Here is a 25,700-nt window from a genome sequence, read left to right on the forward strand (position 1 = left end):
AGCCCTTGAAGAAATTAGTTCTCCTTTGAAAGGTAAGTCAGACTAATTATTTGTCTCCATTGAGCCTGGTGTGTGAGCCCATTGATCAGCAGCTGCAGTGGGAGAATGGAGTGGTGATACCAGGAGGCACAACTGCCAGGCTATGGGGCTTCAGCTATAATCATCTTCCAAGACCAGCCCGCGGCACAGTAACTGCCTGCTATCCCCAGCCACATACTTTAGATCCTTTGCTTTGTGGTGCTGTTTTGGATTTGTAAAAATATTTTATATTCACAAAACAAAAAATGTTTTTATAGAAGAGAACATTATCATACTTTACCCCTTGCAGAAATCTTGTGAGATTGGTCATTGAGAGAGCCTTGTTTTGTCGAGCAAAGTTGCAGAAACCAAATATTTCAGAACTCTCAGCCTGTGTATTTTAAGTTTAAATAAGGCCGGGCGCGGTGGCTCGTGCCTGTAATCCCAGCACTTTGGGAGGCCAAGGCGGGCAGATCACCTGAGGTCAGGAGTTCAAGACCAGCCTGGCCAACATGGTGAAACCCCATCTCTACCAAAACACAAAATTAGCCAAGTGTGGTGGCGTGTGCCTGTAATCCCAGCTACTCAAGAGGTTGAGGCAGGAGAATCCGGGAGGCGGAGGGTGCAGTGAGCCAAGATTGCACCATTGCACTCCAGCCTAGGTGAAAAAGTGAGACTGTCTCAAAAAGAAAAAGTTTAAATCAGTGTATGTGTATGAATGCCTGTTGTCTTCTCTGTCTTTTCTCTATCACTTTGACTCTTTTCAGCTACTTCTTGAGGTCCAAAACCTTCCAGAGAGCTTTTCCTGCCCGCTAACAGCCAGAGACTTCAGGGACGCAAACAAGCATGCTTGCCATCAGCATCTTAAGCTTGACCCTTAGGATAGAGGCTCAGATGAAAGTCATTCACACCAAAGCTGTGTCCAGGCAACAGCCAACAGACTTTGGAAAAGGACTTAACCAGTATGAGAGATGACTAAATTTAGACTTGTGTATTTCTTTTTCTGTTGCTTGTGTCTTTGATCCACTTGGCAGTTGAAAATAGAAGTTCTTCAGACCTTTTTTTTTTCCCCCGCCTGCTTGTTTTGCTAGATAAACCGTTTGCACAGAGTGGTGTGGGTACTTGCACATGCTTAATTTCCCTGGCATCTGATAAATGTTTTGAAATAGGATAATGCTGGAAACATTACTTTAAAGTGCTTTGCTTAAATAGAATTGATTATTTTCCTCGACTGCTGTATTGTTGCTGCTTTTTTTTTTTTTTTTTTTTTAATGAATAAAATCACTGTAACTACTTTTCCTTCTTATCAGTCCCATCCTGTTCAACCATCACTTCCTGTAGTGCTTACCGGCAAATGAGACTTCCCCTCCCCACATGGCTATACAGGCGTCAGTGAGACCTCCCTGACCTTGGGATAGGAATTTGGAATTCCTAGTCTGTAACGGGGAGAGAGGAAGGTACAAAACAAAAAAGCGTAGGTTGGATGTTGGAGATCTGAGGTTTAACCTTGGGTCTACCCCTAAACTCTGTGACCTCAAGCAAGGTACTTTCCCCCTGAGCTTACTTACTCAAATTTGGATTTGAGCCAAATGGCCCCTAATTTTCTTTTCAGCTCTGAGTGTCTAGAGTGACTCCAGTTTACTAGATAACCAACCCTGTATGAAATATGAGATTTGACTATCCAAAATGAAATGCACGGAGGCAGGTGCTCGTTGAACTCAATGGTGTCTGAACGAGGCTCTAGAACCTGTGACAAATGAGCTGTGACATAGTGTTGTGATTTACAGCTTTCCATGGGGTGGACATCATAATTTTTAAAACGTTGACTTTGTCAGAGAAATTAGATAAAATACAAACAACGTCATGAGATTTCTGAGTTAGGAAGCAGAGCTGGAGTAATTTTCCTTTGGTATGTCTGCATCTCTGCTACCCGTGGCTTGTCCAAAAGCAGTAAATGCCTGTCTATGAGCTTCCCATCCCCCTTGGATAAAGTTCAAATGTTACTGGGCTTACTATGAGATCTGGCTCCTGCTATTCTTCCCCTCCTTCTCTTCAACCACACTGAATTACTTGCTTCCCCCAGGCCCCAAACCATCCTTTTTCTTGCCTTTCAACCTTTGCAGAGACATTGTCTTCACCCTTACCCCATCCCTTCAGGGCTCACGTTTTAAATGTCACCTCCTCTAGGAAGCCTTCTCTACCCCACGCCGAAGACCAGATTGGGTGTCCCTCCTATTTGCTCCCATGATAGCCTGAATTTTTCCTTATCATAGCACCAAAAACATCATATTATAAATGTCCACTACTAGTCTGTCATCTCATCTATACTCTAAGCATCTTGAGGGCAAGAACCTATCTTGTTCACCAGTGTTTCCTCATTACCCAAGCCAAATGAGGAAACTGCTCAGACAGGTAGACTAGCTCCAGTCTGTATAGCTCAGCTTATTAGTGAAGCCAGAATTCACTCCCAAGCCCACTTCTCTCAAACCCCACCCCCTTCCATTCTGTAAGACTTCTCATCCTGACCCATCTTCCCCCTAATTGTGAAGATGTCTTTTTTCTTGAGATCCTTCTATGATCTCATAAGAAGGACTGGGGGAAAATGGAATTTGTTTTGCCGACCTTTGATTTAGAGACTCATTTATAAGATTGTCTGCCCCTGTGGATCAAGACTGCAAACGAGAACACTTAGGTTGATTGGCTTAAATAGCACTGTGTCTGCTGTGCAAATAGGGGCTTAATAATTGTAAGTCTCCTTTTCTCCCTGGAGTTTGACATACTGTCCCATCCAGATGCATTTGTGAGATAAGCGTAACAGCCCCCCACTACTTTTTTTTTAATTTGTGAATTTTGAAATTCAAACACGCCTCTCTGCCTCTTGGATTCCAACAGCTTTAAATGTCCTTGAATTTTTTAGAAAGGACCCAAGTCTATAATATATGTACAGCTGTGGCTCTTATCAAAATGTAGACATGCCTCTCATTACTGCTAATTGCAGTTCTACCACCGGGTGATCTGGGCTCAAACCTCCTAGTTCTGTGACTGGTTATCTATTTTATAGCATTGGCTACTTAGGATACATTACAGTGTCTTCCAGGCAGCTGCTCTTTAGGTAAACTAATACCTGGGGGTCTTTTTCCTTCTCTAGGAAACTTTAAGTACTGTAACAGGCTTTCATTTAAGCCTGTGCAAGGCTTATTTCACCAGATTGCTATTTAGAAGTTCTAACAAAACACCTTTATGAATAGTGACTGTAATACCCTTAATCCGCTAAACTTCCTGACATTTTAAACTAAGTGGATAGCTAGGAATGAAATCAGGCTTTCCCATCTCTCTAGTCTCTTCCTCTCCCCAGCCCTGCCTATGTGTGCATCTTCAGGATCAAGGTGCTGGGGTGCAAATTCTTTCTTGCTGTTAGGCCATCAAACTAGAAACGACCAGGAAACACAACGTGCTTTCTCCATACTCCAGGTTTTGTAATTACCTGGCCTGACCCACAGCTTTTTTAAAAAATGAGTTTTGGTGAGGTTTCTGTTTCTGATAAAAGATTGGGATTTAAAAATATTAAATGTGATTTTCTTTGTTTTTTTTTTTTTAGCCCATGTTTAATTTTGGAAAAAATATTGAAAATGCAGATAAGCAAACAATAGGGATAAAAGAAAAAGGTTGTAATGTTGTATGACACAGAGAAATCTATCATTAACACTGTGGTGCTTTCCAGGTGTGTTTTAATCATGTAAGCACTTAGACATTTTGTTTTTTGAAAGACCAAACATGTCTTGAATACTTGCTTGCTATGAGTCACACACTAGTCTAAATTCTTTACATGTATTGATTCATTTGGTGTTTACAGCACCTCTGGGAGTAAGAACTCATTGTACAGGTGATGAAACAGACACACATCGCTTAAGCAACGTGTCCAAAGTCACACAGCTAAAAGTGACAGAGCCAGGATTTGTAGCTAGACAGTGTGACTCTATAGTCTTTGATTTTAATTACATTATACAGCCTCTAAAAAATGAGAGATGTTTTGTAATCTAATTTTGTAACTTTATAGTACAGCATGAGCATCTTTCTTTATCAGGATTCATTAACATCGTTCTTAATGGTCACACACAATATTCCATTCTATGGAGGAGCCATAATTTGATTAACTCTCTTCCTACTGGTGGATATATAGGGTGTTTCACTTCTTTTGTTCTTATAAACAAAAATGCAAAGACCATTCTTAGACCTAATGTATGCACACTAGTGTGGGCTGCCAATAAAACTCGTATTCTATATTTTCCTTATAATTCTGACATTTGTGTGTGCAGATGATACCCTTGATGCACTACAGAGGAGCACAGTCTCGAGTATCTTCTGGCACTGGTGATGGGGCTACCCTGAACCATTCACATACTTTTTCTCTCCATACTCCATTGTTCCTGGTACGGTGTTTGGAAGAAAGTTGGCTGAAGAATGGAGTTTCTGTCTAGGTCCAGCTAGCTCCCTGCAGCTGAACCTACAAATGTAGCATCAGTTTGCATTGTGCTCTGAATTGAATGAGAGCATTTATCTTTCTCTCTAAAATATAGAACTTGATAAGCAAAAATATAGCAAACTTGATAGCAAAAATATAGAACTTGAAACCATTAGATTGGTGCAAAAGTAATTGTGGTTTTTGCCATTACTCTTAATTGTGAAAACTGCAATTACTTTTGCACCAACCTAATACCATGATGGTGCCTACTGATAGAATCATCCACTCATGGCTGGGCACAGTGGCTCAAACCTGTAATCCCAGAACTTTGGGAGGCCAAGGCAGGTGGATCACCTGAGTCAGGAGTTCAAGACTAGCCTGGCCAACGTGGCGAAAACCAATCTTTACTAAAAATACAAAAATTAGCCGGGCACAGTGGCACATGCCTGTAATCCCAGCTACTCGGGAGGCTGAGGCAGAAGAATCACTTGAACCCGGGAGGCAGAGGTTTCAGTGAGCCGATATTACGCCACTGCACTCCAGCCTGGGCAACAAAGTAAGACTCCATCTCAAAAACAAAACAAAACAAAACAAAAAGAAAGGGGGAAAAAGGGTGACCGGGGATAGGGTTGTTGTCAATACACTCTTAATACTCAAACCAGTGAAGTGGCTGGCTGTAAAGTCAAGAAAATCATCCCCAATATGCCAATTACCAGTCTCAAGGCAAAAATCCAGAGGTGATAAAGAGTAGTTTTAAGCATGGGCTTTGAAATCAGAAGCCTAAGGGCTTACCAGCAGTGTGGCCTTGGGCATCTTACTTAACCCACTGCTCCCCAATTTCTTCATATAAACTTGGGATGATTATACCTACTGCATAGGGAATGTCAGAAGGATGAAATAAGACCAGAAAATTCAGCACAGTAACCATCATGATAAAAACTCGATAAATGGGAACTTAAGAAAGCCCTAGAAGGACACCGATTTATGAATAACGTGGACCTAGGTCCAGATTTTGGCTTTAGCATTTTTTAGCTATGTGACCTTGAGCAAGTTACTTAACCTCTCTGAGCTGTAGATCATCTGTACATGAGAGATAATAAAATCTATCATACTGGGATATTGTGAGTTTTGATACCAATGTTGTATACAAAGTTAGTAGAGTCTCTGGCGTGCTGTTGGTTTTCAGAACCAATAGCAAAATTTGTAAGCACTTTCTGTGTGCCAGTCACTCGATTTAACTTCTCTTCTTCCATTCAGAACAGTTTTTCTCTTAGAGACTAATGATCAAATGGAAGGAGTTTAATTCTTAACCAGTCTATAACTTTTTCAGCTAGCCTTCCCGCTAGGCAAATACCTAGAATGAGTTGGGCTCTTTGCCAAACTTTTTTTTTTTTTCCTTTCATTGTAGACAAGATTGTGGTTCAGAGGTTGGGAAAGGTTTTGTGAACCTATTTTATAGTCCCTATAAACTCAGAAGGGAAACAATGAAATACCAAAGCTAAGGTATAGAACAGGTTGTCTTACAAGAGAAACTACGACCTCATGGGGCTGTAGGAAGGGTCCTGTGGGAAAAGGTATTTACAGCATTTCATACAATGCCCGGCCCTTAGAAAGTCTGCAGTAAATTCAAGGTCTGTCCCCAGTAGGGGACAGATGGATCAAGAGTCAAATTCACAAGGCAAATGAATTTTCTTTTGAGAAGGAATTCAGTGGGAGATCTAGGGATACAGTTTTACAAAACATTCATACTTGGAAGTTTTTTAGAGGACCGCTGGGGTGGCAGCCTGCTCAGTGAGCAGGAGAGTAATCTGAGAGCCACAATCAGGAAGTGATTTGGCCAAAGTCAATGTGGTGACAGATGCGGGGGCTCAGCCCCAAGCTTCTGTTCTGTTCCAGTGTTCTCTCCTCTGCCCTGCAGTGTGCCCTACAACATGAGTGCTGCATGACCGGGGCCAGTGGGAAAACTTTGGGTGCAGGAAGTGGAGTGAGATCAGAGTCCCCAACTGTTGGCTTAAGTCACAGTCTGCCTAGGGGCTGCTGGTGATGAGCACCTATAAGTTTCCTCTCCAATCCCTTCCTTCTCCCCAATTACACTTCCCTCTCCTCACCCCAGCCACCTGTCCCTCTCCCTCATTATCTCACCCTGTGGTAGACACACTCAAGGATGTCCTTGGAGCTGGACTCCCATTGGAAAAAGTCAAAGAGTAGCATTGAAACATTTTTTTCATTCCCCATTCATCTTAATAGAGATAATAGTGCAGCTGCAAAAATAAACATTTGAATTCTCTCTGTGCCTCTACAGCACCCTTAATAAAATATAGATCCTCAAAGCCAGTCATGTTATTTTAAATCTCCTTTAATTTTCTGTTTTTCAAAAGACCAAGGCCAGGTGTACTTGCTCACATCTGTAATATTCCAGCACTTTTGGAGGCCGAGGCGAGAGGATTGCTTGAGGCCAGGAGTTCAAAACCCAACTGGGCAGCAAAGCAAGACCCTGTCTCTTCAAAAAAATTTAAAAATTAGTCAAGCATAGGCCAGGGGTGGTGGCTCATGCCTATATTCCCAGCCCTTTGGGAGGCCAAGGCAGGTGGATCATCTGAGGGGAGGAGTTCAAGACCAGCCTGGCCAACATGGCAAAACCCCATCTCTACTAAAAATACAAAAATTAGCTGGGTGTGGTGGTACACACCTGTAGTCCCAGCTACTTGGGAGGCTGAGACAGGAGACTCACTTGAACCCGGGAGGCAGAGGTTACAGTTTGCCGAGATCACGCCACTGTACTCCAGCCTGGGTGACACAGCGAGACTTCATCTCAAAAATAAATAAATAAAATAAAATAAAATTAGAGGCATGATGGCACACGCCTGTAGTCCCAGCTACTGGGGAGGCTGGAGCGGGAGGATTGCTTGAGCCCAGGAGTTTAAAGTTTCAACTAGCTTTAACTGTTTAAAGTGATTGTGTCACTGCACTCCTGCTGGGCGACAGTGAGACCCTGTCTCCAAAAAAAAGTAGTTAATTAATAAATAAATAAAGACCCAATTGCATGGATTTGCTTCTTTGGGTTTTTTCCTGTTTTCCTCTAAATAACTAGATTTATGGTCATGACCAAAGAGGCAGGATAGCCTCACTTCAGACTGTTCCCTGAAATACATGTCGAGCCTTGCCATCTGCTGCTACTCCTTATGGCCTTGGAGACGATGAAACAGAAATTTTCGTGGCTGTCGTTCTTTTTTTTTTCTTTTGAGACGGAGTCTCGCTCTGTCTCCTAGGCTGGAGTGCAGTGGCGCGATCTCAGCTCACTGCAAGCTCCGCCTCCTGGGTTCACGCCATTCTCCTGCCTCAGCCTCCCGAGTAGCTGGGACTACAGACGCCCGCCACCTCGCCAGGCTAGTTTTTTTGTGTGTATTTTTAGTAGAGACGGGGTTTCACCGTGTTAACCAGGATGGTCTCGATATCCTGACCTCATGATCTGCCCACCTCGGCCTCCCAAAGTGCTGGTATTACAGGCGTGAGCCACCGCACCCGGCCGTGGCTGTTGTTCTTAGCCAGGGGTGTGTGGGATGGGGTTTTATGGGGTAATCTAGGTTTTGCTATGTAGAAAGCTACATCTAGGGACAAGTTTCAAAATTTTCACCAAAATTGTCAGCTTTCAGCAATGCACAGCATTCCTATACAGGCAGCCCCAATACAGACTTTTCTGACTTTGTGGACAACAATTTCCTTCTCTTCTTCCCTATAATATGTCCTCACGGTTTACTATTTTTTTTCTTTCATGGCGTGTATCATGGATTGCGGTTAAATGTATTTGTTTTTTATTTGACTGCTTGATACCCCCACATATACCCAATTATAAGCTCCATGAGGGGGTAGAGAGAGACATCTTCTCTTTGACATACCACTGTTTCCCCAGCACAATGCCTGGCACACACAAGTCAATATCCAGCTGATATTTTAAAGAGAACAGTCACTGCAAATATAGGAGGAGCATCTATAGTGTGGAATTTGGTAAATGACTATCTCAATTGGACCAAACCCAAAAGTATTAGAAGGAGCTAAAGGACTGTGGGATAACCTGTGAATGGCCCTGGCCCACTACGTGTCTTAGTGTCATCTGTTGGCATAGTGACCTGGAGGTGTTCACTTCTCTAATGCCGTGTCATGGAAATCAAACAGGATTTGGCTCCAGTCTGTCGCTTGGCAGTTGTATGACTACAAGCAAATCATCCAAATTCTCTGAGCCTCGGTTTCTTTTTCATAACATAGGGATAATAACGCATGTTAGAACAGTTCTTAGAATTAAATGAGATGAGATGTGTAGGCAGTAAAGCTTATAAAGTTTAATTATCGTTATTGTTGAGAGTAACTTTGACCTCTTATGTCCTTTACTGGAAATGCTGCCATTTTGCAGTTGATGTAGCCGATTGGCACCCTTCCAGAAAAGACATCCCTGATGTTGGACTGAGGGTGGAAAGTCTGGATTTGTGAGTTGAGGCTGAAGATGCTGGCACCCGCATGGTCCTGTTCCTTAGCTGTGTTTAAGGTTTTGTTAACAAGCCACTGGTTTCGGATTAAGAATGGGAAGGGCATAAGCATGGATAATAGATTGGATACTCTTCCTGCTGAATGAAACCTTTTGTTTAGAGATTAAGGAATATGTGTGCATTTACATGTGAGTACTCACAAATGTGGACTCCAGACAATCTCAACAATTAACCAACAAAAGGTAACAGAAACTACAACTCCGTAAGATAAAACATTTGAAACTGAAAGTCAGCTCATTCTGTTTTTGTGATATAATTGGAGCACAGTATCACCACTTCACTGGAAACAGTAGGGAGGAAGGGATCCACAATCTGGGTGAATGGAGTGAGGTCCTGCTTCCCCAGATCCAGTGGAAGCAGAGATTCTGCATAAGAACATGAACAGGGCCAGGTGCAGTGACCCACACCTATAATCCCAGCACTTTGGGAGGCCAAGGCAGGCAGATTGCCTGACGTCAGGAGTTTGACCAGCCTGGCCCATGTGGCGAAACCCTGTCTCTACTAAAATACAAAAAAAAAAAAAAAAAAAAAATGCCAGGTGCAGTGACGCACACCTGTAGTGCTAGCTACTCTGGAGGCTGAGGCATGAGAATTGCATGAACCTGGGAGGTGGAGGTTGCAGTGAACTGAGATTGCGCCACTGCACTTCAGCCTAAATGACAGAGCAAGACTCTGTCTCCAAAAAATAAAAATAGGCCGGGTGTGGTGGCTCGCGCCTGTAATCCCAGCACTTTGGGAGGCTGAGGCGGGTGGATTACCTGAGGTTGGGAGTTCAAACCAGCCTGACCAACATGGAGAAACCCCGTCTCTACTGAAAATACAAAATTAGCTGGGTGTGGTGGCACATGCCTGTAATCCCAGCTGCTAAGGAGGCTAAGGCAGGAGAATTCCTTGAACCTGGGAGGCGGAGGTTGCAGTGAGCCGAGATCCTGTCATTGTACTCCAGCCTGGGCAACAAGAGTGAAACTCCATCTCAAAAAAACAAAAACAAAACAAAACAAAAAAACAAATAAAATAAAAATTAGAAAAGAAAAGAAAAGAAAAGAACATTAACAGGAAGGGAGGCCCTCTGCTTATCCTTTAGGTCCTAATTCCCAGAAAAGCATAGAGAAAGTGGAAAAGGAAAGGGGGAGATGCAGACGCACACTGACTACCTCTCAAAGCTCTTTATTGACACTTTTCTAGGATCAGTTGTTATTAATGGGTTTGAGAGTTCTCCAGAGGATAGACTTTCTTTTCCACTGATGTCCCCACACCCACTTACTAAGCTTCAAACATGGTTGCCACCTTTCAGCTCCTCCAGCACACCCAGCCTCTCCCTCTGGTCTTTGCACTTGATGTGTCCCCCATCCACTCACCAACCCCTTCATCTGGAACACCTGGCTTTCTCCTTCTGCTGGCTGGTTGGTGCCCTCTCATCTTTCATGTCTTCCTTTAAATGCCACTTCCTGAGAATGGCCTTTCCTGACCATGCTATTTAAAGTAAGTGCTTCCTGTGTGACTCCCTTTCGCAGCACCCTGTTTATTTCTGTCATCACTTTCCCCGTAACATCCATAATGATTTTGCTTGTTTGTCTCTTCCACGTAAAGAGCTCTCTCAGGACTGGGGCGTTTCCTTTTCCTCTGCCTTATATTCCCAGTGTCCAGTCTGGTATCCGGCAAAGGTTTTAAATGCTGTTCATTTTCTACCCCAAAGCTGCCTAGTTTCGTATAATTCTTGTTGAAAATCATAAACTCCCTGGTATTAACTGCTATACTCCAAAATCTTTGCTAAAGACTCCCCTTCCCACTGCCTGTTGCAGATCACACCCAGTAAAATTCCACATCAGGCAATGAGATGTGTGTCACATCTTTTAATGTGTCCCATACACACCGATCCTCTTTTAAACCTTTATGTTTTCCTTCTTGTTCATTCATCCAGGAGAGCTTTCCTCCCTCCCTCCCTCCCTCCCCTTTCTCTTTGTTCTGTTACTAGCAAGCAAGAAGAAAGCAACTGAATTGAGTATAATACTGATTCCCAAATTAGGAAACAAAGTCAGTATAAAAGTGAAACTACCAGGTGTGGTGGCTCACCTGTAATCCCAGCACTTTGGGAGACCAAGGCAGGCAGATCACTTGAGATCAGGAATTCGAGACCAGCCTGGTCAACATGATGAAACTCAGTCTCTACTAAAAATACAAAAATTAGCCAGGAATGGTGGTGCATACCTGTAGTCCCAGCTTTTCAGGAGGCTGAGGCATGAGAATTGCTTGAACCCAGGAGGCGAAGGTTGCAGTGAGCTGAGATCAGCCCACTGCACTCCAGCCTGGGCAACAGAGCAAGACTCCATCTCACACACACACACACACACACACACACACACACACACAAAGTGAAACTAAAGTGGTGTTATAAAACTCAGAAGCAGCTGCCCTTAACCTGTGCCTTATGGACAGGATTCAGGGGATCAGTGAGTCCCTGGAAATATTGTGTAAAATATTGTTTGTATATCTTTTTTCTGATGGAGAGATAGACTTAAGTTTCTGTCAGGTTCTCAAGTGGGTCTGTGACCAAATAAAACCATTGAACTAAAGTCCTTGGAAGTACTACACAGTCCCCAGGAGACAGCATAGAATAATCAGTTCCATTTTGTCCTCCTATGCTTGGTTGATCCAGGACCACATCAGCAGTGATCTAGGTACTGGGAGGATATGGCTCAGAACAAAAGCAAACAGCACACCTGTGCTCAAGGAGCTGATTGTGTTGAGGGAAAGACAGACTGTTGAAAGACAATGTGTTGACTGATCGACGCCATGAGGAAAATCATATAGTGGAATGTAATTGGGCCAGGGTCTAAGAGGAAATCCCTGAGGAGGTGCCATTCCAACCAACATCTGACTCATGAGAAACGGGCAGCCGAGGGGGAGACATGGGCAGAAGCATTCCAGAAAGGAGGCACAGTGTGAGGACCTAGGAAGTGGGAAGAAGCTTGGTGCATTTGTGAGTCCTGTCTTTGGATGTAATGAAGAGGAGGAGCCAGATCACATGAGGGCTTCTAGGCCGAGGGAACAAATTTGAATTTTATTCTAAGTTCCCTGGGAAGCTATCAGTGGGCTTTAAGCAGGAATGTGACAGAATCTGCTGTACACTGGAGAAAGATTGCTGTTGCTGGGGTGTGCAGGATGGAGCCTAGCAGGGCATGAGGGAAGGCGGAGCGACCCGGGAGGTGACTGTTGCAGGAAAGAGATGATGGCAGCTTGGTCCAAGGTTATCTTCCTACAGATGCTCAGTAGTGATTGGGTTCAAGGTATATTTGGGGGCTTTAGGCAAAAGGACTTCTTAATGGATTACATCGGAGGCAAGAAGGAAGGAGGAAATTAGGACGGTTAATGTAGAGTCATACTTTGAGATACGGAAAACTTTGGGAGTAGGGGTGCAGACACATTGGAAGTTGGGAGCAGTAGTTTTGAGTAAGGTAAATTTGATTTCAGATGTGTTGGGTACACAAAGAGGCCAGACTACAGATTACAGACTTTAGAGTTGTCTGCCTGCACCTAGTATTTGAAACCATGGATGAGATCACCCAGGAAAATACGTTAGTTAGAAGTGGTAGTTATAACTTATTTAGAAGTTAGTGAGAAGTTATAGTTAGAGAAGAGGAGGGGTCCAGGGATGGAGGCCCTTGAGTTCTGGAGAGGTGAAGAGGAAGGTGAGCTTAGGAGACCGAGAGCACAGTTAGGAAGGTAGGAACCAGGTGCAGATGACAGTATGGAAACCCAGGATGAGGTCCACTCAAGAAGCGAGAATCTGTCGATGCTACCTGCTGCTGAAAACTCAAGTCGGGTAAGGATAGAGAGTTGTCCATTGGCTTTGGCAAGGACGAAGCCATTGATGTTCTCAGGGAAAACAGAAAGTGGTCTCAGTGGAGTAGTGGGAACAAACGTCTTGCCTGGTGGGTTGAAGGATCATGGAGCATGAGAAGTACGTGGAACAACTCAAAGTACTCCTTTGAGGTGTTTTCCTGTAATATGGAGCAGAGACCGGCATGATTGTGGAGGATAATAGGGGCATGAGGTTAAAAAAAAAAAAAAAAAGGTTTTGGGTTTTGTTTTATTTGATGAGATTAGTAATACATTTTTCAGCCTGCAGGGAAAAGCCAGAAAAGAGGGTTGAATATGCTGGAGGAAAAGGAGCAAAGTGTCTTCACTAGCACTGGTTTCATAAAATACTCATTAGAAATAAGTGAACATCTTTTTAGATTCATCTTTGTGGTTTTCTGTTTTGTCTAATTATGTACTGTATTCCAAGAATAAAGTTTTCTTCTACTTTTTGATACCTGAGTCGAGTTCATCAGCTACATTTTGGTTTTATAAATGGCTCTGTGAGTAACCTGGAAACCTTAACATCACTGATAACATTGTTTCTAGGGAGAAAAGTGTTAGGAGTTCTGGAAGCCCTTTGGAATTTGGCCTGTTTAGAAGCAAGGGTCAAAAATGACAGAGCAAGCCTGACTCTTTGAAAAGTGCCAAAGGGCATCTACCCTCATGGAGTTGGTTTACTTTCCCTTTTCCTCTCCCGTTGCCTGGGTCTCCCTTATCCCTGCTAATTATTATCTTTCAAACCATGAGAAAACCCTGACTCAATTAGAACCTGTAGCTGCAAATAATTCAGAGCCTTTCACATGAAAGGTGTGATTCTTTTAACCACAGAAAGAAAACTAAGACCTCCTTAAAGCACTATGTCTCCTGCAATAAACTCGCCCCTGTAAAAATCATGTATAATCAAAATGATATGTTTAGTGTTGTACATTTACATGAACTTTTATAAAAAGGAGAAACTCCATCTGTTAACCCTCCAGTGTATCCTCTCTCCCTCAGAGTAAAAGACAAGCTGCTTATGCTGACTTTCAGGGCCCCACTCAGGCACTCTTCTCTCTCCCTGTACCCTTGGACTCTTTGGCCTAACCCCCTCCTCACCCCACTTTGGTTCACCACTCACTGCTCCAGCCACTCATTCTTGGAATGCATTGCATATACTATCTCAGGGCCTTTGCACTGACCATTTTCTCTTGGAAGTCCCTTATCCCCAGATATAAAACCAAAATGTATTCAGATACCCAGCTCCCATACTTCTTTTAGATTTGTAATAAAAACCATGCCCTCAGCAGACCTGCCATAGCCACCCCATGTAAAATTTCCAACACCCCCCCTTCACAAATCACATCTTCTTCTTTACAATACGCTGTTCTCTTGATCACTTTTGCTAATGTACTGTAAAATTTACATTTTGTCTCACTTTATAGTTCTACCATTGAAGCTAAGTTCCGTTACAGTCGAGAATTTTTGGTCTATTTTATTGACTACTTGTATCGTCAGCACTTAGAACAGCACTTGCCACATTGCAGATGCTCTATAAATATGTTAGTTGATGAATGAATAAATGAATAGATCAACATTCCCTAGCTTACCTTGATGACAAATCAGAATGTTTACCTATTATATTTGCCTAGAGCAAGGAAGCAGTGGAAACTTTTTAGAGTGTGTGTGTGTATGCATCTGTGCCCATGTGCCTATGTGTCTCCAAACCACACAATCACCATCCCATTCCCAAGTTAACTCAGATATTGGACAGATTCTCAAAGAAGTAATATCGTAAAGATAGTCAGTTCCAGGGACAGCGTAGAAGGTAAGGGGTGGTTTGAAGCATCCTTGTCAGCCAGAGCTTGGGTCTATCCCAACTTTTTTGTCTTAATAAGTCTGGACACTACCCCTTCCCTCAAACTCACCCACTGCCCACCCCCACCTCTGCTTCCCACTCCCCACGGCAGATGCCTCAGCAGTATTTCAAGTGGAGGAGGGCCCTGAAGGATCAGATGTGAATGATTAACTTTGGTTGGGACTTCGAGATTACAATCTTTTTTTTCATTCACCTGGGAATCACCACCAGACCCTCCTCTACTCTTTGAGCAGATCTTTTATTCCCTCCCTTTTCAGTGGGGGGAGGAATGGCTCTTCATTCCATTTTGAAAGCTTCTGTTTGCTGAGCAAACGCTGACCACACAGAGACCTCACTTGGAGCCAGTTACTGCTTCCTTCCCTAACCATCCCCAGGTCCACAACCCCACTCCCCACTTCCACTGGAGAGGCCACCCTGGCCAGAGGGAGAGCCTTTCTTGGGGAAAGTCTTTTAAAGTTGCCAGGAACCAACTGGTAGGATTTTTGGAGAGGGAGTCAGGGTTTTGGAGAACATCTTAATCCTTCGTTTTCAAATAAAGCTTGTGGCTATAACATAAGTTTGCTTTTGAGTTCTCAGTAGTAATACAGTTGTTCATTGTTCATAGCATCTGTTTACATAGTTCTTTCTGAGTGCCTTGATTACAGGTTTTAATAGGGATTAGTCGGTGCAACCCCTTCCCATCCCAGAGCTGGGACTCTCTCCCACCCACCTCCCCTTCCAGCCTCTGTACCATAATGTTTAATATAGCCATGCCTAGACTGAGATTCTTGTTCTTTTGAAATAAGTAGCCTGAGGAATTAATGCATATTTTTGTTGGCACTGCATCAAAATTGACATCACCGGAAATAATGTATGTGCGTCGTTGTTAACTGTACAAACAGGTATCATTTCCTTTTTAGGTTCAGAAATTCTCTCTGTAGGCTAATCATTTCAATCAAATGCTTTCCCTTCAGACGTCAATGGAATGAGCTAAGAAATGTTATAGTCAATGATTTTTGCATCATTAAAAGTAGCACTTAGGGCTGGAAAGACTTCCTGCAATGTTTTTGTGCAGTCTGTGAGGATTTAAAGTAGTTTTTCACTCTTAGATTTTCTTCAATTTGACCTGCTGTTGCAAACTCCCCTGGGACCACAGGGAGGGCCCTTCCATTCAGTGCTTTACGGTAATGGTTTCAGAGTTTGGTGTTAGCTTTTGCTTTGCTGAAACTTTTCACAGCTGACTTGATACCAGCACTCAGGCCTGACCTCTGGATCCTTCAGCACTTCAGAGGTTAATTTTGTTGGGGGATCAGATTTCTTTCCTGGCCTGGGGAATGGTGATCCCTGCTAGCTAGTCCTTTAGTTACGGAGTTGCTGGGTGCCTGGGATTCCCTGACCCAGTGTGGGCTGGCTCAGCTGGCTAAAGGACTTGCCATCCCGTGAGATTTATTCAGCTTCTTTGTCCGCTGTTCTCCAAGGGCCACAATGTAGTGAAATGCTCTGGCCTAGGAACCTTACAAGGTAGGACGATTTTCTAAAATTTCTGGGGCCAGGAGGTGGGTGTGGTGCATGTACTGCCTTGTCTTCCTTGGCCGGTATTGAAAAGCCTGGTGGAGCAGCCAGTGGTGTAGCTGCCTAAATCACCGTGAGCTCTGTGGTGGTGTGTGGTGGTGTGTGTGTTGCGGGGAGGGGGGCGGGGGGCAAGGTTACTGGTCAGGAAATTCACCTTCTCTCCTCTTCCACCGCCATTCATTCTAACCTTGATGGTTTCAGAGGAAACTGGGGCATTACCCAAATGTCCTGGATCCACCTAGACATTTGGGTAATGTCAGTATTTTCCAAACCGTCTTACCAAATTAGGCTGCTGAGCCTGAAAATCTGGGTGTTGATCACCCAGCTGTCTTGAGTCGTTATTCCAGACTTTTCAGCTGATGGGGGCAGTATGCAGGGGTGAGCTGGGGAAAGGCAGTGTGGCCCCAGGCAAGGGCTGCTTGTGGTTCAGAGGGCCCTGATTAAAAAGACTTGCAGTTGGAGGTTTTGTTTGGAATTTAAGGAGCCTGGTGAACTTGTGGTTGTGTTTACTGATATAGCAGATTACTCTGTGTGTGTGTGTGTGTGTGTGTGTAAACTAGGCTCCAGAAGAGATGGCATGGCAGATTTAAGCATAAGGACTTTTCTTGCTACCTTATGACCTATAGAGCTGCCCAGGGAAGCACATTTCTGTTTTTTAAGCCAGACAAGGGGAGAAGAAAACAATGTTCATGACCATCTACCACATGCCAAGCATCTAGCAGACATTGTGTCATTCAATTTCATTGCAAAGCCAGGAAGATTACATTCAATTTTGAAAATCAGCAGTGGGAACTAAGAGAGGTTAAGTAACTTGATGAAGGTTACACAGCTGATAAGAGGAAAAGCTGGGACTGGAACCCAAGTTCACTCTACCATCATGCCTTCCTGGGTGGGCTTGGCATCTGAGCTTGGAATGGTTTTACCTGTAATTTTAAATGTGACTTCAGCTGGATGAAGGGCGCACTTTTTGTGGAGGACTCACCCAAATACACAGGATGCTAGCAGCACAGCCTGCCTGGGCTTCTCAGATGCAGCTTGTTTCTGGAAAGAAGAGGGCTGTGTATTAAGAAGCAGCCCTGCTTTGGCAGTAGGACCTAGCTGGGAGTTCTGTGATCTTGAGGCTCCTGGGCTGCTGGATGGATCAGGCTGGAGCTTTAGTTTGTACCTGGTTCAGGTGGACTTGATCCCAAGTGAAGGTCAAATCAGGAAAGGCCAGTGACCTTGGAGCTGGCCTTGGGCTGCTGAGGCTGTGCCCTGGAACTCTGGGTCTACTTCTTAAGACGCTGAATTTATGGAGTCTTGAAGGGAGAAGATCTACACCCAGCATATTAATACTGACTGAAGCCATTGGCACTGGCTGTTCACATGTGTGCTGGAGGTGCCTAATTAGCTAAAGCTGAGCTTCTCTTGGTCTGTAGAAGTCTTGACCTGAGGTCCCTTCCCTTTCCACTTCCCCCAAGAAAGAGAAAGCTTAAGGGCAGGCCCTTGACAAACTGCAAAATGAGGCCAGCCTGTTTTTGGGAGATAACCGCCTCTCTTGGCTGCCCTGGGGCAACTGTGGTTCTGTTTTGTGCATTCAGGTTTTCCCACATCCCTAAGATATATTGGGAGGTTAGTGGAGGGTTGGAGGGAGGCAGACTATGGAGGTATTGAACTCCCATCCCATTCTACTTAAAGACAGCTGGCCAATGCCCTGTCTGGGATTTGTCCCCCATCCCCTTTCCTTTAATTTCTTCGAGATGTTTTAAAAGTAGCTTGATTGCATTAACGTGTCCTGCATATTTTGAATAACAGTTGGAAGTTCTGAGTTCTTTTATGACCATGAGCTATTTAAAAGTATCTTTACCTCTGTTCTTAACATTCAGTCAATATGATTTTTAAAAGCTTGGGTTTCAGAATCAGGCAGATCTGGGTTCGAATCCAGCTCTGTTTGTTAACCCTGGCACCTTGGGCAGGTCACATAGCCTCTCTAAGCTTTAGCTTCCACATCTATGAAAAGGGGGCATTAGTAGTTTGTGCCTGATAAGAAAGTGGAGAGGTGTTTGTGGGATGGTGCTTAGCATGGTGCCTGGAACCTATTATTAAAATTTTTCACCTTGTATAAATGTTTACTGTTATTTTCGTTTGCTATAATATGCTGAATTCTGTTGATGTTTAGGGGAAATATATCTTCTGGTAAATAGAAAACTAGAATGAGTTTGTTGATATTCTTGGCAAAAGCCAGCCGGCAGTGGCCCAAGGGTAAGCAGCCCTCTCCGGAGGAGCCTTGAAGGAGAGAGGGCTTTGTGTAGCTGAGGTCAGCAGACACGCTGGTGCCTAGTGTAACAATGAGGGTCTAAGGCATCCGGACCAAAGCTCCGGGCTTTCTAACCCGACCAAGCTCCTGAAGCCAAAGGGAAAAATTTCATGCTTACTCAGGGGACCACCTACTTGTCAAGGAATGAGTTACCAAAATGGGACAAAGGTGCTGTGCGCTGAAACTCAAGCCTGATGGCTGCTAAATCCCCTTGGAGCCCTTTTTATGGGGTTTGTGTTTTCCTCCCTCCACCTCAAATCACTGGCCTTGCACCTGGCACCGTCTGTAGAAGCTGCTTCTCCCCTAGGACACTATCCATTTATGGCAGTAAGAAGCAAGTTCTTACACTAGAACTTTATCATGAATTTCAGGATGTAGGCCTGCATCTCCTTCCTGCAGTCCTTGCAGCTTCCCTGGATCCTGTACTGCAACTGACATGCAGGGAGAGCTGTACACAGGCTACCTGATATGGTCCCAACAAAATGATTATGATAACTGGATGTTATTAGCAATGTGCCACCCAGGAGGTAAAGGTGCCCTGATAAGGAGATGGCAGAGCCAGAATTCAAACACAGACCTATTTTACTTTTTTCTGCAGAGCTGTGGTCCCTCCTCCTGGGATTAGTGGTACTAGATGAGACTGAATTTACTAGGGTTAGTGGCTACACTCTGTCCTTGCATTAATTCAGGCTTAGGCTCTGATCATTTTGCACCAAAACTACAAACTATGTAGGCTGGTCCCAGAGCTGGAATCCAGAGAGAGGTGGCTTGCTTATAGTGGTGGTTTTTTTTTTTTTTTTTTTTTTTTTTGAGACAGAGTCTCCCTCAGTCACCCAGGCTGGAGTGCAGTGGCGCGATCTTGGCTCACTGCAAGCTCCACCTCCCCGGTTCACACCATTCTCCTGCCTCAGCCTCCTGAGTAGCTGGGACTACAGGCGCCCACCACCATGCCCGGCTAATTTTTTCTTTTTTTTTTTTTTTTTTTTTGAGGCGGAGTCTCGCTTTGTCGCCCATGGCTGGAGTACAGTGGCCGGATCTCAGCTCACTGCAAGCTCCGCCTCCCGGTTTACGCCATTCTCCGCTGCCTCAGCTTCCCGAGTAGCTGGGACTACAGGCGCCTGCCACCTCGCCCGGCTAGTTTTTTGTATTTTTTAGTAGAGACGGGGTTTCACCGTGTTAGCCCAGGGATGGTCCTCGATCTCCTGACCTCGTGAGCCGCCCGTCTCGGCCTCCCAAAGTGCTGGGATTACAGGCTTGAGCCACCGCGCCCGGCCAATTTTTTGTATTCTTAGTAGAGACAGGGTTTTACTGTGTTAGCCAGGATCGTCTCGATCTCCTGACCTCGTGATCCTCCCGCCTTGGCCTCCCACAGTGCTGGGATTACAGGCATGAACCACCGTGCCTGGCTGGCTTGCTTATAGTTTTAACTCAAGTAACTGTATCTTCTTTGGTGTGGGAAACTTTGAAGTCCCTCAGTCTAATGAACACATGATGAGTGTTCATTAAAATGTGTCAAATGAATAAATAAATGGGATGATTGAACACTCATGTATCTGTATTTAAATCCCAGCCTCAACATTTCTTAGTTGTATGATCCTTGGGACTATTTTCTCCAATCCTCAATTGCCTCACCTGTAAAATGGGTATAGTGATAGTATTTATCTAATGGTACCTGGCAGGAAACATGTTACATAACAACAGAGTCTCACACATAGCAAGCCGTTAATAAGTGTTGGTGATTATTTTTATCAGAGTTTGGAGGATTAACTGAAATAAAGTATGTAGTACAGTTAGCACAGGGGCTCACAACTATAAATGTCATTAAGGTTGGCTATTATTATCATTTCCACATAGACTACAAAAGGTAGGACTCTGCAGGAGCCCTGCTTCATTCTTTGAAGGTGGATTTTCTTAATAGGCCCCAGCAGTAGTTAGAGGAGGTGATGCTCCTGAGCAAACCTCCTGGGGAGGAAATAGTTAACATACCTGTTTGGTGGGAAATGTAGGTAGCCAAACCCTTCCTCTTCCCCAGGGGTTACTACTAAGCCTACAGTTAGGCTTGCTCACTCATCCACACCAAAGGATCTCATTCTGCTCGGGCCCTGGGGTTTCACGGGAACAATTGCCTTGAACAATAGCCAGAAAACAAGTTCCACCAGTCTGGACTTTTTTGCAACTGAATGCAGCTGTCTGGCAGGGGGCATGGGCCAGCCCTGTAAATGGGCTCTGCCTTGATTCTGGAGCAGAACTGGAAAATTGAGCAGGTAAGGCCTGGATGCAGCTGGTCACAGCTCCACAGTGTGAGCTTAGTCACCTGGAAAGAGGCAGACAGAGGGGCGGGGGCTGGCCCAGACTGTTTCCAAGGACTGTAAGGGCCTCCTGGAAGCGACCCAGCCTTTGGAGTTTGGGGAGGATTAGGATCCTTGCTTTGTGAAGACTGCTTTTCAGAACCATAGTTAGAGAACCTCATCTCTGCTAACCGGCTGTGGTTTTGTTAGTGAGTAGAGAGGAACTAAAATATATCTACAATCTGATTTTTTTACAGCATCATTTAGCATGTCTTTCCCTTGAATAAACATTATCTCACAGGGAGTTCATTTGAAAGGTGTAATGATCCTCCCTCCAGATCCTTCAGTAACTCCTCCTCTCAGAGTCTTTTGCTGAAAGCAAGGGTGTGTATATCCTAGTGGAAAAATCTGTTTAATCATCCCTGGAACCTTGGGATTCTATTTTGCTTTTTTGCTCCATGAGAGATGAAATTGTAAACATAATATCACATTAATTCAGGACCATTACAGATTCTTGCTCCTTTTAGATACCTCTCTGGAAGAGCTTGATATTAAAAATGTATCTATATTAAATGTGGTTTCTCAGGGGTCCCAGTGAAGTCTGGTTTACTTTCTCAGTTCTGTGGAATTCTCACTCCTCATAACAGTGGAGCAAAATAGATGTGTGAAGCTGAAATAATTTGTGCTTCTTTCACCTGCATTTTTCATAGCAAATCGCTTGTGTTGGGGTTGTTAAAATTGTGCTTTAAGCCCTCTGAGTGGCATTTGGATTCCTGACACAGTGATGTCAGCATCCCTTCTAAGACTGAAACTGAATCTCCTGGTTTAATGGGCCCTTCCATGTCTGAATGGATTTTCTGGTCACTTTTGTAGAGGCTTTTCCCTTCACATCTCCAAGAGGTAGTAGAGAAACAGCTGAAGCGGTGAGAGACTTGATTCTGGTTAAAATGCTGCATGTTGGCCAAAATGGGGTCTGTTCTTGATACACTTGGTGGCTGCGGGCAGATGGAGGTTCTTTTTAATTAAGCTAGTTAACAGATTTCAAAGCTGATCTGTATGTACTGTCGCTATGTGCTGCAATCTATAAGACACTCACTAACCGTGCCATCTTTCCGATGGGCTGGAAGGCTGCTTCTGCTTGCAGTCATTCTACCATGGTTTGAGTCTCATCCTTCTGATGAACTCTGCATCCTAAGCCTCCTTTCCATCCAGGGGAAAATGGGAGTGGAATAATATACATAATGTGCCTACTACAGTGCCTGGCATATTTGGTAACGCTGTCAATGGTGGCTTTACATATTAGGCAAGATTGTGTCCTTTTTCTTTGGATAAATAGCATGGTCTGGTGCAGACACTCTATTGTGAGTTGAGTTGTAACACCTCTATACCAGAGTTTGCAAACACAAATTGCAGGACCAAGCAGGTAGCACATGTGAACTGAAAGGCTCCCATGGGGATCGTATCAAATGAGAGAACATACTTCTGTCTAAAAAGGGCTGCTAACTACTCAGCGCTAGCTAAAAATAATAATCTGAGAGGTGAAATCAGCAATGAAAAAGCCCAGACATTAGAAAGTGGAGTTACCTGTTTGGCAGCTTTTACTGAACGAGGGGAGACCATTCAGTGTGGAGACCTGCAGTATGCCCACTTGCCTTTGTACCAACTTTTCTCTGAGCATAAATGTAAAGGATATCCATTGGAAAGGAACTTTTGGGATGGCTTAGTCCAGCTACTCCATTATAAAGAAGAGAAGCCTGGGGCCTGGAGAGGATGTGTCTTGTCTGAACCCTCATGGGTGATAGTTCTGTGGAACCCTGGAGCAAAGGCCTGGCTCTCCATGCTCCTGGCCCTTGCCATGTCCATGCCTTGAAGAAGAAAGCAGCATTGCTAAAAGCGTTGGTGGGCCTGGGCTTTAGAATGCTGCCAGAAGAGCTCCTTGTGCTCCAACTTGGCTGGTGGCTTTAGGAGATTTGGGAGGCTATAGAAATGATGTTTAGAACCAGTGTTGTTTCCACTTGGTGCCCTTTGCTCATCTCCCTGTTTTATGTTTTCATTTATGTCTAAGCTATGTTGTCTATTATGTCTACTGGGTTTATGGTCAAGGCAGGGAAAACTCTGAGTTATCACTTTATCCCCACCGCTTCACACAGTGCCTGGCACACAGGGGCAGTGGCTCAATGAATGAGATGAACAAGTGAATTCAAAGCCCCTGGCTAAGAGTCTAAAAATGTTGAGTTTATGAGAAGAAACAGAAAATGTTCCATGAAATTCCTTCCACCTACACATTGGCTAAAAATAGGTGAAGGTTCTTTTAAAATCTGATCACTTATAATTCCAGTTACGTTCTTATCTCTGACTTGATCAATGTAGGACATTTCATTAGTAGAGAAAAAGGTACATGGCTGTGATCCGGCTAGGAAATAATGCTTTTGTGTTGATTGTTCTGATGAATCAGTGGAAGTATCTTCTAGCCATTTCTCCTGCTGTTTCAGCCAAAGAAGTTAGGCATATCTGTGATAGGTTGTCTTAAAATTATTAAAAAACCAAAAAGATAGGGAAACCAGCCAAGCTCTGTTTCCCATATTCCTGTTAGTTTCCAGGAGGAGGCCCTGGGGTTGTTTTGCTTATTTCTCAAGGTTGTCAAACACAATGCTATCTCCACCAACATTTTCAGAGCAATTTTGGAACTGCTTTGAAAGTTTTATGGTGTAGAGTGAAGGTGAACTGGAGTGGCAAAAACTGATGAGAGAAGATGCCACCTTGGGTTCATTTATTCTTCTAGTCATTCATATAAAAATCATTGATTCATTCAAAAAATGAAATCTGCTTTAATACTTTTAAAATACCTTATTTTAAGAGTGCTTTTGTGCCCAAAAAATAACTTCTTAGAGAGTTAACTAGGATTTAATATTTAATTGAAGTTTTAGGTTTTTTATCTAGATTTTCTTACAAATTTCATCTGTAAAACAAGTATTTTTTTCACAAATTAAGATCATTTTCACTTGTTATCAGTTAATACTTTATTAATTCAGGCAACAGATTACACTTACCTGCAAAATTAGTACTGTTTGAAAGCTTGGATAATTAAATTTTATTAAATATTTTAGACTGCATTTGTAAAGTTAACATACATGGTTTCCTTAAGCTCTTCAGATGTCTGACAGGGTAGATTTACCAACCAAACAAGCAAAATCTTTCTAAGCACTTAAGCAACTCTTGCAAATCAAATAAATTAAAGTTACAAATGTCGTAAATTATTATCATAAACATTTCGATTCTTTTTACAACCTTAATCCAATTCTTAAACATTTCAGCTTAAAAGTCTCAAGTAAAAAATCAATAGTCATTTAAAATTGAAATCACAAGACTGTTTTGTCAGATCCTGTTATATGCTGTGTATTCTTTTACATGTTAAAAATACATACAGATTAACCCAATTATCACAAAGCCTTAATCTTAATATTATGATTCACTTCATCATTCTTGTTCATCTTTTTAAATGTTTCCCAGATTTAAAATCACACAATATGAAATGAGGGTAGTCGATTTATCATCTCAGGTGGGCTCAGCGCCATCATATGGTTTTTCTCCATCAGCTTCAGGACCAGGACACAGGAATGGTCAAATCCTCCTCCAGGAATGATGGTTCCAGAATCATAGCTGAGTACACTGTAGTTCTTTCTGCTGTGTGATCGGGATTCCCAAGCCACCTCTCTGGAATTTCATTTCACCACATAGTAAACATGAATTCTCTAGGTTCCTTTCAAGTTGCTATCTTAATCAGTTTTTGTAACTGCTTTCAACATTTATTGCCCAATTTGGGTCAGTGGACTTTTGTGCCTCATCCCAGGTTGTACCTAATTTCCTTTGCCACTTGATTAGATTCAACCAGTGTCCTTACTGCCTGAGTGAATTCTGCATGCTTTCCGCATTTTTCCCGTCTGACTCTCAGCCACATGTCTGGAGTTATTTTACAAACAAATTACGCTTCCCCATTAGTTAGCATGAGTATGCCAAGTGACAAAAAGCAAAAGAAAGGAATTTACTATTTCTCATGGCTGGCTCTCCCAGGGATGCTTCTGGCTTTCAGTATGGCTGGATAAGGGCGCTCAAGCAATGTCAAAGGCACACTTCCATCCCTCTCAGCTCTGCTTCCCTCTGTGCCAGCTTCCTTCTCAGGCAAGTGAGAATCAAGTAGCCACTGGCAGCTCTAGGTTGTATTGCATTTTTCTTCATTTTTGCTTTTTTTGTGTGTGTGCTTCATCCTTCTCAGCGTTTCCTGTGTAGTCACATAAGTTTGGGGAATGCTCCTTTAGGCAAAGTTATAGTGATCTTTACTGGACTTCACAGCTGTTAAAATGCTGAGGTACTGTTTACAGTGTGAATCTCCAAGAAGGCAGGAGATTCCACATTCCCTTCTTAGGACAACATTCTTATCACAGAGCATCTGGTGGAACTGGTTTCCCTCAGAATACATCTGCAAACCCACTGGTCTAATCTTGGTGGCTCATGATCGTTTGTACCCTGAATGGGAAAAGGACAAGTTAGAACTCAGTGACTTTATGTCAAGATGAACTTGCTAGTATCCCAGAGATCCGAAAGCAAAGGAGACATGGCTGGTTTTCCAGCTGCAGGGGCAGCTTCGGTTTCTGGCCACAGACAGCTCTGGCAAATATCGAAGCTGCCCTTGCTCATCGTGGCCTTCCCTTGCGTCACTCCCTTCATCCGCATCATAAGTGACCCCCACTCCCACCCATGGATTAGATCCCTGGCTTCCCCTCTTCTGGGTGGCTCAGTTACAAAGGCTTCCTGTGAACTCAGGGTAAGC

General features: G+C 43.6%; 1 protein-coding gene across 10 annotated transcripts in view; it reads left to right on the forward strand.

Annotated features, from left to right (window-relative positions):
* The window catches only part of NAV2 (neuron navigator 2), a 412,855-nt gene that overhangs the window by 295,941 nt on the left and 91,214 nt on the right, over nt 1–25,700 (forward strand). Inside the window, exon 1 of one of the 10 annotated variants that reach the window (XM_017858366.1) lies at nt 15,943–16,237. The exons of the other annotated variants lie outside the window; for them this stretch is intronic. Within the exon in view, the coding sequence (XP_017713855.1) occupies nt 16,212–16,237 (26 nt within the window). The 5' untranslated portion in view covers nt 15,943–16,211. Of the gene's footprint in view, nt 1–15,942; nt 16,238–25,700 lie in introns of those variants that run through there. 10 annotated transcript variants of the gene reach the window in all.

This window comes from Rhinopithecus bieti, unplaced genomic scaffold (genome assembly GCF_001698545.2).
Source record: "Rhinopithecus bieti isolate Rb0 unplaced genomic scaffold, ASM169854v2 scaffold_2350, whole genome shotgun sequence".
Lineage (NCBI taxonomy): Eukaryota > Metazoa > Chordata > Mammalia > Primates > Cercopithecidae > Rhinopithecus > Rhinopithecus bieti.